Source organism: Pecten maximus, chromosome 18 (genome assembly GCF_902652985.1).
Source record: "Pecten maximus chromosome 18, xPecMax1.1, whole genome shotgun sequence".
In the NCBI taxonomy this organism is placed as follows: domain Eukaryota; kingdom Metazoa; phylum Mollusca; class Bivalvia; order Pectinida; family Pectinidae; genus Pecten; species Pecten maximus.
Genome location: NC_047032.1, coordinates 30079137 through 30091781, shown reverse-complemented (window position 1 = coordinate 30091781; position 12645 = coordinate 30079137). Strand labels below are relative to the sequence as shown.

The window sequence follows — 12645 nt, the reverse complement described above, 5'->3', positions numbered from 1 at the left end:
ATATGTCGGGCTTTCTGATTAGTCAATTATTTTGGTATTTTCTAATCATTAGTGAAAAATATCACTTTTATAGAATGAATAATTTTTTTATATTTCACTTGTAAAAATGTAATAAAAACTGTATATTCATATTAGACTATTTTTATCAATCAAACGAATTTGTTTTGAAGAACAAGTGCACATGTTTATGTCATTATATTAATAAAGATACAATATCCAGTCAAATACAAACTGCATCATTGGGTCTACCAACAACAAGTATATGTCATTATAATTATATTTCATTTCAACAAATTTTATTTCTCAAAGAAAATAATTCTGAAAGAAAAAGGATGGAACAACAGGCATAGCCTATGTAAGTTCTCTCCATTTAGTAACAATGAGTATATACATGTTAACATCATTCATATAATATATAATATAGTGAGATATCAGTTAAGTAGGGACAACTCTGAATCGAGTATATTTAGTCGATTTTATTTAATATATTTCATCCAGTTTATTTTTATAGAAAATTTTAAAATCCTGTAACCAAAACAGGATTCCCTCCGCCTATGGGATACCGACCAATAATTATATGAATTAAAATAAATAAACAACATCCTCCAATCATATTCTGGCATCATTCTTTTAAGGCGGATTTCTATAACTAACATGGGCGTCGTAAATCTGTAATATTGTGTCCATGAAGATGTTGTTAACATTTTATAATGTTGTTTGGATTTATTCGGCCATGAAGGATTATTTACACTTCACACAAATCTGTACAGACACGCCTGGATGATCAATTTACACTTCACACAAATCTGTACAGACACGCCTGGATGATCAATTTACACTTCACACAAATCTGTACAGACACGCCTGGATGATCAATTTACACTTCACACAAATCTGTACAGACACGCCTGGATGATCAATTTACACTTCACACAAACCTGTACAGACACGCCTGGATGATCAATTTACGCTTCACACAAACCTGAACAGACACGCCTGGATGATCAATTTACGCTTCACACAAGCCTGAACAGACACGCCTGGCTGATCACTTGGTCATGTTTGACGCGCCTTGCGAGAACCAGTCAATGCCATCGTCCTTATCTTTCTCTCTGTATTCTTCCTTAGCATGACCGCCTCTTTCCGTTTGTATGGACGAGCTGTCGTCCACGTTTTCAGTATAGTCTGGCCCTGATGTGTAGAATACCGGTGTTCTGAGAAGACAGTCAGTCGTCACTTCATGTCTTGTGCTATAAGATTCACCTGATACAGCTTTATCTGGTGTTTCAAACAGGACACGTTTCGTTTCCTCAGGTTTAACATCACATATCTCCTTTAATGTGTCTCTTTCAGATTCTTTATTCGCCATGCCAGTGGCTTTCTCATTTTGAACACTGTTACGTTCCACAGATGTATCTTCTTCTTTTGTTTCTTCTTTGTCAGTGCCCGTTGCCTCCATTTTACATTCTCCTGATGTGGCTTTGTCCGGCGTTTGTAGCAGAATACGAGTGGCTTCCTCATAAAAACTAGTGGGGAGGATGTCATTAAGTATTGTTAGTGACGTAAACTGCAGAGATCCCCACCATAAGCTGTACGAACCAAGTCCTTCGCCACGTTCAAATAGGAGCTTCCTATAGGCATTGCCTATAGCGAGTGGCCCGGTTGCTACTTTCAATGCTTCAACAGCTTCTGTCAATCTGACGGGAGCATCATGTGGTAGTTGAATCGAGCGTAACTGTCGTAGTAACCGAGGTTCCAAAGCTGTCTGAATCAAGTTTCCCATGTTACACAGACAAGTCAAAGATAACATCAGTACCCTCTCGATTACTTCAACATCTTTCTGTGTTGATATGAATACCTCATTCATTAGTCCAGATTTAGGGTCTTCCCCACACAAAAACGAAGCGATTATTTCCATCCTTCGCTGTATGTACCATACTTCTAAACGTTTCCGTTTTGTTTTCTTGATAGCTTCTAGTGTTGCCATCTCCCTCGTTGAGAAACTTGAATCAATGTAATGTGTGATGTTGATATAGGATGTGGGAAGTACAAAATGGACATTGTGATCGGCCTTTCCAATCAGGTAGGATCCAACCACAAAGAAGTATTCCATCCACATAACCAGGTAGTTACGATCTGGTAAAACTACTCGGTCAACACCTCTGAGCAACTTGAGGAAAGCTGTGAATATCTTTAAAGCATCCATTGGATTCATGTCTTCTGATATTTGGTCGTACGCGTCCACAAATCGTACGGCAAGACTTTCAACTTTTTTGTTATTTGTCAAACAGCCAAGGTGGTGTAAACGTGCCCGAGCTTCGTGATCTTTAGATTTCTTCGACATTTCAATGTATAAGTCCTGCACGAACTTTTCCATGTTCTCTCGCACATTCCAGTCCAATTGTAAATAGTTCACCAAGAAGTGTTGTTTCATGAAAAGACCGGTGCTCCATTTCCTTTCCTTTCCCGTCATGTTGACGCACTCTTGTTGCATTTCTTTAATCAATGTTTGTTTCACACTACGTTTGGTGTTCCGTACAATATCTGCCAGTCTGTACCTTTCTTCTGATCCAAGACATTTTACGAAGTTCTGTGGCTGCAGATGATGAAAGAAAGCACGGCATGGTCTCACTGGAATATCAATAAACGTTTGAGATGTCTGTGCAATGTATCCATGAAGCTCTATTTGCAGCAGATCAATCTCTAGAAGTGTCTTCATACTTCCAAATGTTAAACTATAGTTGGATTTGCATGGTTCTTTTGAAAACTCATCGTTGCAGCTACATGATTTTATATTCTTCCGCAAACTTTTAAGAACATTGTTTATTTTGGTATACCAAGTAGAAGCTTTTCGTTTCCAAAACTCGCTGATAGCTTTTTTGACGTCATGTTCATTTTCTGTTTGACAGTGAGATATCATTTCTGGGGCAAGATGATGATGACTGTTTTTTCTCAAAGTCAAACGATCTTTGTTGCATTCGAAACCGAAGTAATTGTAGATATCTTCTATGACTCGTATGTCGTCATAGGTGGGAAATGTTTTCTCTAAACATTCTACCATCAAAAATAGGAAATGCATTGCTTCCACAGCAGAGGAAATATTGTACCTATTAGCATCCAATTTCAACATTAGTGCAAGACAATCTACCTGTCCCGCTATACAAGGTGGGTTGCATCTTTTAAAAGCTTCCCGAGCTGTTACAAGAGCTGATTGACCTTCCTTGTCATTTCCTCCGGTTTGCAATAATTCTGCTTTTAGCAAATATGTCTGCCCTTTCAATTTGTTGTTCGATGGAAGTTGAATAAGTAGGTCTATCAGTTCATTTACCTGCCTTAGCGTTTGCGATTGTCTGTGTAATGGATCTTTGTGTGTCCTGATTTGGGTGTCAGTCAATAGATATTGAGCGATGAGATTGGTGTTACCTGATTTCCTGGCAACAGTCAGTGCCTTCTCGGACTTTCCATTTGATAAGTACAACATGGACGCTTCCTCATATTTCTCTGTAAATAAACAATCATACTGAGTATTTTGAAATTAATGTCCCGTGCCGGCCTAAAAAACTTTACGGGCCACAACTCTGTCAAAAATGATAAAAAAATAATAATCTGTGGCACAATATATATATATATCTTTATTTTTTTGGACGTCTCTGATGAACTGGCGGACGGAAAGGAATCCTATATTCCCTTGATCTCATCGATATAAGCTAATGAAACATTGTTTTATCAGACGGAGTATGTGTACCTTCACATTTTATACACATTCAATTCCATATCTCTTCCTTATTTGGTTTTTCAGCTCGACCGGTTCTTGAGGTTCCAATTAAATTAGCTCTGGTCTAAAAACTACTTTTGTATTTAGGAACAAATCATTTGGAAATCAAGGAACCAAAACAACTCTATATGCATTTATCAATAACATATACAAATATAGATAAGGATATAAGAGACAAACCGTATTCTATCATCTTTCAACAGTCAAGTCAATGTAACCCCAGCACGAGAGGACTTTGCATTGTTCTTGAAAGCTTAAATATTTTAGATGAGTCATCATCATTTTCATATCCTCGCTTTTCTGATCATTTGAGTATCGCTGATGGTAGACGTTTGCACTTTTAATTCTTAGATGTTCCAATGCGTGCTTTTTACACGGTTGATGTTTCGTCATTAGTTTGGGAATTTCTTCGTTCTTTGACTCCAATGTCTAAAAATAATTATAAAAAAATAAAACGAAATACAGTAAACTGCCTGGATAAACGAATTATTGTTACTTGACTTGATAATTCTTTGGTATCAATTTTTTTCCAAGTCAACAGCCTCGAGGCTCAATTACAAAAAATGATACCAAAAGTATCGTTATTCATATAGAGGATCTTATATCATATGGAATTCATAAACGAGTTCAATAATTTCATATAACGAGTGTAAGATTCTATTTATCACATAATTACTATTTATGAGAATGTAAGCAAAAAACTTTCAATTTTCGTTTCTATATATGATAGGCGAACTCCGGCTCGGATGGGACGTTTCCGTCTACCCAATCATGCGACGTCAAATATTTATCACGACGTCACATATTTGTTATGACGTTCAGAATAGTATTTCCATACATGTGTCTTATGACATTTATGACATGGCCGTATGTATTTAGGCAAAACTAAAGAAAAATGGGTTTTAATACACAGACAGTTTCTGGGTCATTTTTGTTAAAGAGTAATTTTGATTGATTGAATAACAATAAAGGTAAAAAGAAATTAAAAACAAAAAAGAGGCAATTATATTTTTCAATAGCATACACGTTTGTTTGCTGGAATTATCGCCCCTTAAACAGGCAGTTTCCTATTGAGGGGAAGTTTGTTTTTGTGTTATGTTTTTATGTTTATCTCTGTTTCTGACAAAGCTTGACCAACAAAACTTTCATCATAGATGTGACATGGGTAGCAGAGCCTAATAAAACATTTCTTTTTCTCTTTTTTTCTTCTTTTTTTTGGGGGGGGGGGGGGGGGGGGGGCTCTCAAATTCTGGACTTCAAAATTGAGGTTAAACGTTTAGCTCTTGCATATCGGGCTGTTTCTGAAAATCCATTAAAGCTAGAGCAAAAAACCTGGGTCTTAGGATATCATGGGATTTATAGCTGAATGCATTACACTCATTGATAGTAGAGTCTACTGCGTTAAAAACAATTCTTACGCAGTTTCACTTTCAGATATGACATTCAATTCCATTAGTCTTCAGATATAACTTTGGGTACCCATGTAAAATGCTTATGATATTGACACATATAATTACGCGTAATTCTTGTTGTAGAACTTGGTGCTACCTCACCGAACAACACACTAAGGACACAACCATGACAGCACAGACCAGTGCTTTTCTCATCTTCTCCAGAAACACAAACCGACACGGGCAGTAAGCGTCGAACCAGGCATCTCGGATCTTCACCTGAGGTTACGTGGCCGGCGCTTTAACCGACTGAGATACCCCCTTAAATACAACACCATAATGTTACTGCATATTTTATATGTACACTATTATCATCCCCCCAAAATTTGAGCTTCTGTTTGTATCTTTAATATTTCAATCAAACAAATAATTACAACCCGAAATAAATCTTTCGTACATGTACTCCGTCTCGGTACTTTTTATGAAAAGTCGTATAGTCGATTTTTTTCATTTATTAATTTTTTTTTTTTAATTTTTGTTTATTCATTGATTTATTTTTGATGATTTATATATATATATATTTCTATACCATGAGTGTCATTTTATAATTTTTTGTTACGCTACCGCCCTCTTTAAAAGTAATTGCACGTTGAATAGTGTTGATCTGTCTAATACGTGAACAAATAAACCGTTAAACAAGTGTTCGGAATTTCCTGAGATCATAAGGACAAATTAAGAATTGATATAACCATACCATCATAATGATGCAATGATTGCCTTTAATATGAACTAAAATGGCAAACATCAACGCAAGTAAAAACTATCAACAACACAAGACACAGAAGCTCAAGCAAAATATCATAATGAGCTCTGCTGAGAGCGATACACCTAAAAATTATTACATTATTATTGCCCAAGTTATCACTTCATTAGTTTGTTTAAGTACGATCCTGTACTGAAATCCAAGAAATTGAAAACTTACCTTTATCTGTTCGGTATATCTACTGACCACATCGATTGCCTTCTCATAGTAACCAGATTCATAAAGGATGTCCACAGCTTCGTCAAAGCGCTGTGCTTTTTCGTAGCATTCACTACTTGTCACTGGCTGTTTTAGGCGGGTGTTGTAAATCTTAGCAGCTTGTCCATACTATAATGTATGCAAATAAATATATATATATATATATGTTTCCGACTGCACTAAAAACTGGTGTAACGAGATAACGATATTCAAGCAGGGATTTGATACCAAGTGCATACGACTGTGCGTTTTTGCATGTGTGTGTGTGTGTGTGGGTGTGTGTGTGTGTGTGTGTGTGTGTGTGTATGTGTGCGAGCTCGCGCGCTTGTATGTGGGTTGGGAAAAACAATTAATTACCTGTCCGATTTCTTCACAGTACTCAGCGGCTTTACCGAAATCTCCGGATTCGATAATACATTCCATAGCGTAAGTTTGTGTTCTTTTGTCTGTACTAATGTCCACCGATCGGAAGAGTTTTGCAGCCTTCAGAAATTTCTCTTGTCTGGACTTTTTGTCACGCAACTTTAAAGCAGTTTCCTTACTGAAGTGAGCGTTGGCGAGGGTAGCCAAGTTGTTGTCTCCACCCTTGCTGAAACACTTGACTGCCTCCCGGTACAAACATTTCTTCATGAAATCTTCTCCACGAGCAAGCCAGTCGTCTTTTTCACACTGATGCTCCGTGTGATCTAAACGATAGAAACACGCTTGTTTTAAACATCATTAAGTACTAAGATGAAGTAGTCAAAATGCACGTTCACTAACAACGTGCAGATGCGGTTTTTCTGTCAGACAAATTCAATGTCTGCTCTCTCAAGTCCGATGAACAAAAAATTCCCACATTCACTTAATTTAGAAGAAAAACATATTTGTAACTGATCGCGATATAATTAATATATCATTATTACATGTTGTCATATGAATGATCGACAGCGATAGCAAAAAGTGCTCTTCACAAATGCCCCGTCTGCATTTCTGAGATGAGACATTTAATCTAAACTAATCAAAACATATAACCAAAGTAAGCATTAACTACCTTGTGTGGAATACCCTGTCCCAACAGTGACAAGATTGCGTGCCTTGAAGTATTCGAACATTGGTCGACGTTTCTCTTCATCCTCGTCAAATATCAACACATTCACCCGGGCTCGTGTCAACGCTGTGTATAACAGCTTTAGTTCGGAGTTCAGTGCTTTGTGAAGCTTTGGGTTAAATGTTTGAGCTCGGGGTCTGCCCTTCCCACAAAGCATACCTGAAAAAGATATTTTGTATATCCTAATATAAAAGTATAAACCATATCATTTAATAGGTCTTATTCAAAAGACTCCTCTTAAGTAGAACTCAATACAAATACATTACAAAATAACACAGGTTTGCTCTCGGCAATCAGCAAAAAAAGGATGAATTTAATTATTGATATCTTGAAGGGTTATGCTCTCTCCTTTACTATATCGTGTTCGATGTCGTTGATATGCCTGCGTGTTTGTTGTTACCACTTTTTTGGAGGAATCGACCTAAATTTGACCTAGATTTACATATACAAGGTGTCGTCGATGAAGCAGGATACGCTCACTCTTCCTGGACATCTGGTCTAATTTTCCGTGTACGTATTGAACGGAATCCGTATTTTGCCTTTAATTTACAAGTTGCAAGTTGGAAATACGATCGACTTTGGTATCATTCTATTTTTTTAAAGAGACACTTTGCTTTTATACAATTTTGAATCATCGTAAACTAATTTAAAATACGGACAGTGTTCATGTCATGGTCAGCTTATTTAATCAATACGATCAAATTCCATCTGAACATGCCGAATCTATGGTATTTATCAATGTGTGAAAGATGATTTTAATTTATCATTTAACAAATTTTCAAGCGACGATTTTCACCTTTGTTCTTCTTCTTTATGTATTCCTGCCCAGCAGGTAAGGCGTAAGAATGGTACCAGTACCAAGATGACTGATTTTATAATATCATCTTTTCTCCTCCCTCTAACCAACTTTTTGCCGCCCCTTTGCATGATCGTTAATTTTGATAGTACCTTTCCTCCTCTTAATAACAACTCTATTCTTCCAAATATCTCCCTTGACAACGCCTCACTTTGGGTCTTTATTTGAGGTTTCGTCCCTGTGAGGAAGATTTTGGTTTCCCCTGGCCGAGCCTAATCAGAGTCTATAAAACTGGTAGTTATTACTCCTGCTTAGCGCTCAGTATTTTGAGAGTGGGACGACTTGTTTGTACTTTGTTAGTATAAAGTAACCAGGTGAGGTATTAGGCTTAATGTCTTCGGTAGTATATTTCAATGAGGTGGAACTATTAGTTTGGTTTGGTTTATTTTTTCCTATTAACAACTAAGGTCATGGAACTATTAGTCGGCATCGGTACTGGGCTATCAAAAGGAGACAAACACGAACATACCACCACCACCCAAAACACACACATTCAACACAATACAAAACAAAATCATAAGTATTCATTCAATCATCAAATTCACAACATTATTAGGACCTGCCTTCATCCAGCTGGTGCATGCCTGTTCGTAATATATCCACGCTAGTTTCATTTTCAGCTAACTCCGTCAGTAGGGTGGAAACTGCTCGCCACTCTTTTGACGCCTTAAAGAAAAATCAGTAATGAACATAGAGTGAACAAGCGAACAGACTATTCATTAGGTCGATTGTTTGATTTCTTCTGGAAGTGACGTAACATACAACGAGCAAAATACGACATAAGATTAATATCGCTTAAACTTAAGTATCAACTAGAAATATCACTCGAAGCATGAAAAATCTCCCCTACGGTGCTAATTCTAAACATTTCAATAAATTAGGGGCCTGCGAAAGAAGTAAAAGGAACATTTGTACTGCTCATACCCTAAAAATTCCCCGGCAATCAACTATTATTTGACCAATCTGCGGCCTATGTGATATTACAATCAAAGCACTTTGGTAAGCATATCAACCTAGCATAATGTGAGATCATAAACTACCTATCGGCATTATTAAGCTTGGTTGAAAATTATCATTTTTTGCTATCGACAGGATGATCAAGAAACAGATGGGGACGATTCCAGCATACTCTTTCCCTGGCTTTGTTGCGTCTAGCGTTATCTACATGTATTCAAATAGCCTTAAATAAATCCTGATCTTCGATATTAAAACATACTTACGCTTGAAAATTTAAAGAAATTAAAGAGGAAAATGTTGTTGAATTCCAGCCCTTTTGATTCGTATATCGTCAAGGTGATATTTTTCTGCAGCTGCCTTGGAATCTGTTGTAGAGCTGCTTCATTGTTCACAAGGATCGCCTGATGTACTCCAAGCTCTATATCCGAATCGTCATCTTTTTGGTTTTCCTTGCCGGAAATATGCATGACGAGCTCTGAGAAATTTAATGACTCAAGTAGCACTGGTAGGGGCCCCGCTTCTATAAGCCCCTTGTCCGTTTTTAGACGATCAAATGAGTCTGGAAATAAATGTGCCATGATATCTAATATACTCGATGACAGAGCGAGAATACCGTCATGGAACCGGTAGCTTTGAGTGAGTTGATATACTTTATCTGGTACATTTACTAGGTACGTCCCTCGGTTGTTGCAGGTTTTCATGGCTTCACGGATATTGTAAAACATAGATCTGATATCACAAAATCGGAATTGTATTCCATGCATGACAGTTTGAGCCGTATCACCAGTAAGGAACATTTGATTCGGATCCTGACAGATCTTGATTAGAAGACAGATTTCAGCTTGCGTAAAATCCTGTATTTCGTCCACAAATAGCTGATGAATTTCCCATGCTTCGGCGTGTTTAGGTTGGAGACGAGAATTGATCGAATGGACCAGGTCACATTCATCAAAAAGATTCTGTTTTGTTAGTACTTTTTGGTACTTTTCGAACAGACAATAAATCTCTTGTCTGACGCCGTCAAAGTTTGGTGCTCTTTTCCTCCCAACATCTAGATAGACTTTCGCGCGACAGATAACCTTTTGGTTGCAAGAGTGATTCATAAGATCCTTTGATGATAGATACGAACTCCATCCAAACAAGCGAAGGTTCCAGCTGTTTGCTTCCTGACGCTAATTTTGGCCAAACAATGTCTCTAAATATCTTAAATGTCACCTCTGTTGGCTGTTGAAATTTTCTTTTAGAATTTAAAGAGTCGGTGTGGACATTGGCAACTCTCTCTTGTATTCCGTCAGGGAGTCCACTGATGCTCAAATCTTCTTCGAACAGGTTCCTCCTACTCCCTTTCCGAGATCCGTCGTTTTCCCTCTCGTAGAAAAAAGGTGGTCCAATAGAGGCATCCATCAAGTTTAAGAGTTGTTCCAAAGTCAAAAATAATGGATATTGAGAATCACGAATGTCATCAAAGCGCCAAGGAAGGGACGCGTCGTCGGAAAGATCAAATTTTCGGGCTATGGAGCTGCCTTGCCTCATTTTATTGAAATTCTTTTTTGCCTGTTGAATAGTAAGTTACTAGTTTAGTTATATCATTTCGTGTAGATTATTAAAAGAGGAAACATGAATATGCATTCAGGTCAATTTAATAATTAAACGGTTAATTGTTCTTCGGAGTCTCTAACGTTTCACATTTTTAAAACGATTGCACAAAAGACAAACAAGGTTAGATACAGTACGACTAAAGCTTAATCAAACTTCATCATATAACGGTGTCTTCTTCCTAGACTCATTAGTGATTCTAAGGGCTTACGTATTGATACCTAAGAGACGAATGGAGAAACTCAAAATAGAAAGAAATACCAAAATCGGGTAGGGAAGATACAATAGCTCCTTAATACAACATTGGATTTCAAGACACGCGAAGTACATGTATATGTTCTGAACCGTTTCACCATTCAAAGGAATTAAAACATGAAATACATGTTACGTCATACTTTGAAGACTCATGTCCACCAGAAGTGTCTACCAGCTGCTTTAAATATGATTTTCAATTAGTTCACTTTGGAAGTTAAAAAAGCATGCTGCTAAAGGTACAAATAATTCATTTATTTTAATGGTATAAAATTTAGCGTATATTCAAATTTGAATAGATTGACGATTAAAATAATTGTCTTTCGAAATGATATAGAGAAAGAACGTGTTCAAGTTGTGCAATCATAATTAAGATTAACGTTTTCAAAATTACCGCTTTAACATGTACGTTCTTCTTTTCATCACGGAAGTAATAACGAAATCATATTCAGATAGTCCATACACAAGTAGGTTTCTGTTATACGTTACATTATGTGTATATTAGCCGTGGTATATTGGATATATCACTCACCTCACTGCAAAGAACTGCATTCCTTGTGAGGAATATTTGGTGAAGTTGTTTTTGACACACGATAGAATCATCCATCACGTGTTGTTGACCTCCTTCCGGTTCCGCTGATATGTCCATGCCCGAATCTGTGACGTTATTGCTCATTCTGGCTGCCTGCTCACTATTCCCTTGGCTTCCGTCCTCTACAATATGGGATAGGTACAAATACAATCTTCCAGTAGTATAATAAAATACAAAGAATACAATTTGAGTAATCTGAATAAGAGAATAATCACCATCACGTGGTGTTGCAATGTACTTTTGCTTAAGATGAAAGCGCCAACAACCACGTGATTGATAGATTACTCGCTATAGTGTAAAAAAACAACTGGCGGCTGCCGTATTAAAAATATTTTACGGATAAAGAAATATTTGTATCATACGACGCTTTGTCTAGAACTACGTCATAGTTATATGATATATATATCTATCTATGGTTGATAGGAGTTGCCAGGTCGGGGCGAACATGGGTTCAGTACCCCGAACAATACATGTATTGTGTCATTACGCAGGAGGGATTTCTCATTGCACACAATTAAGTTTAAGCTCTCGGTAGCGCCTGCCCTTGTAAGGTCAGTATCGCGTAGTTCAACCTCGCCTTTGCTAAAATTTAAGTTTCTGTTTAAACTAAACGCCTTCCAATATATGGCCGTCGAATTAACACAATTTACGGGTAAGGAAATTATTGAACCAAACAGCCCTTGTACGCTTCAGTAAATTTGCCAGATATTAAGATATGTTTTACTTGAACTCCAAAACAGTACATTTTTCTCAAGGCTGTTTAAATTCGTCATACTTCAAATTTTTAATTACTCAGTTAATGCATTTTGATCACCTTGAAAAAAGAAGAAGATTTAATCAAACAAGATGCAGAATCGTACCCTACCTGAGTTCAACAGTGCCAAGTGACCAATGAACTGGTTCCACATCCGGAACATGCAACATGTCGTCTTTCCTGTTCCGCTTCGACCTATCAATAAAATGGGAGCCTCACTTTCTAGATTGATGATGGCTTGCTGCAAGTCCGTAACACGAAAGGGAAAGTCAACCGCCAATTCCGGATCGTTCGCGGATATGTGCCAGCATATCTGATGAAAAGGCGTAGAACTTGACTATTTGAAATTGTTCTTTATCTT

The 12645-nt window shown here is 37.2% G+C and overlaps 1 protein-coding gene across 1 annotated transcript in view; it reads right to left on the bottom strand.

Moving 5' to 3' along the window:
• Positions 1-1048: 1048 nt before the first annotated feature.
• LOC117316357 overlaps positions 1049-12645 on the bottom strand; it is a 34469-nt gene continuing 22872 nt past the window's right edge. Inside the window, 10 exon segments of the mRNA XM_033870899.1 lie at positions 1049-3501; positions 4072-4204; positions 6149-6316; positions 6545-6873; positions 7221-7436; positions 8697-8799; positions 9354-10253; positions 10255-10644; positions 11471-11652; positions 12396-12621. Coding sequence (XP_033726790.1) covers positions 1049-3501; positions 4072-4204; positions 6149-6316; positions 6545-6873; positions 7221-7436; positions 8697-8799; positions 9354-10253; positions 10255-10644; positions 11471-11652; positions 12396-12621 — 5100 coding nt within the window.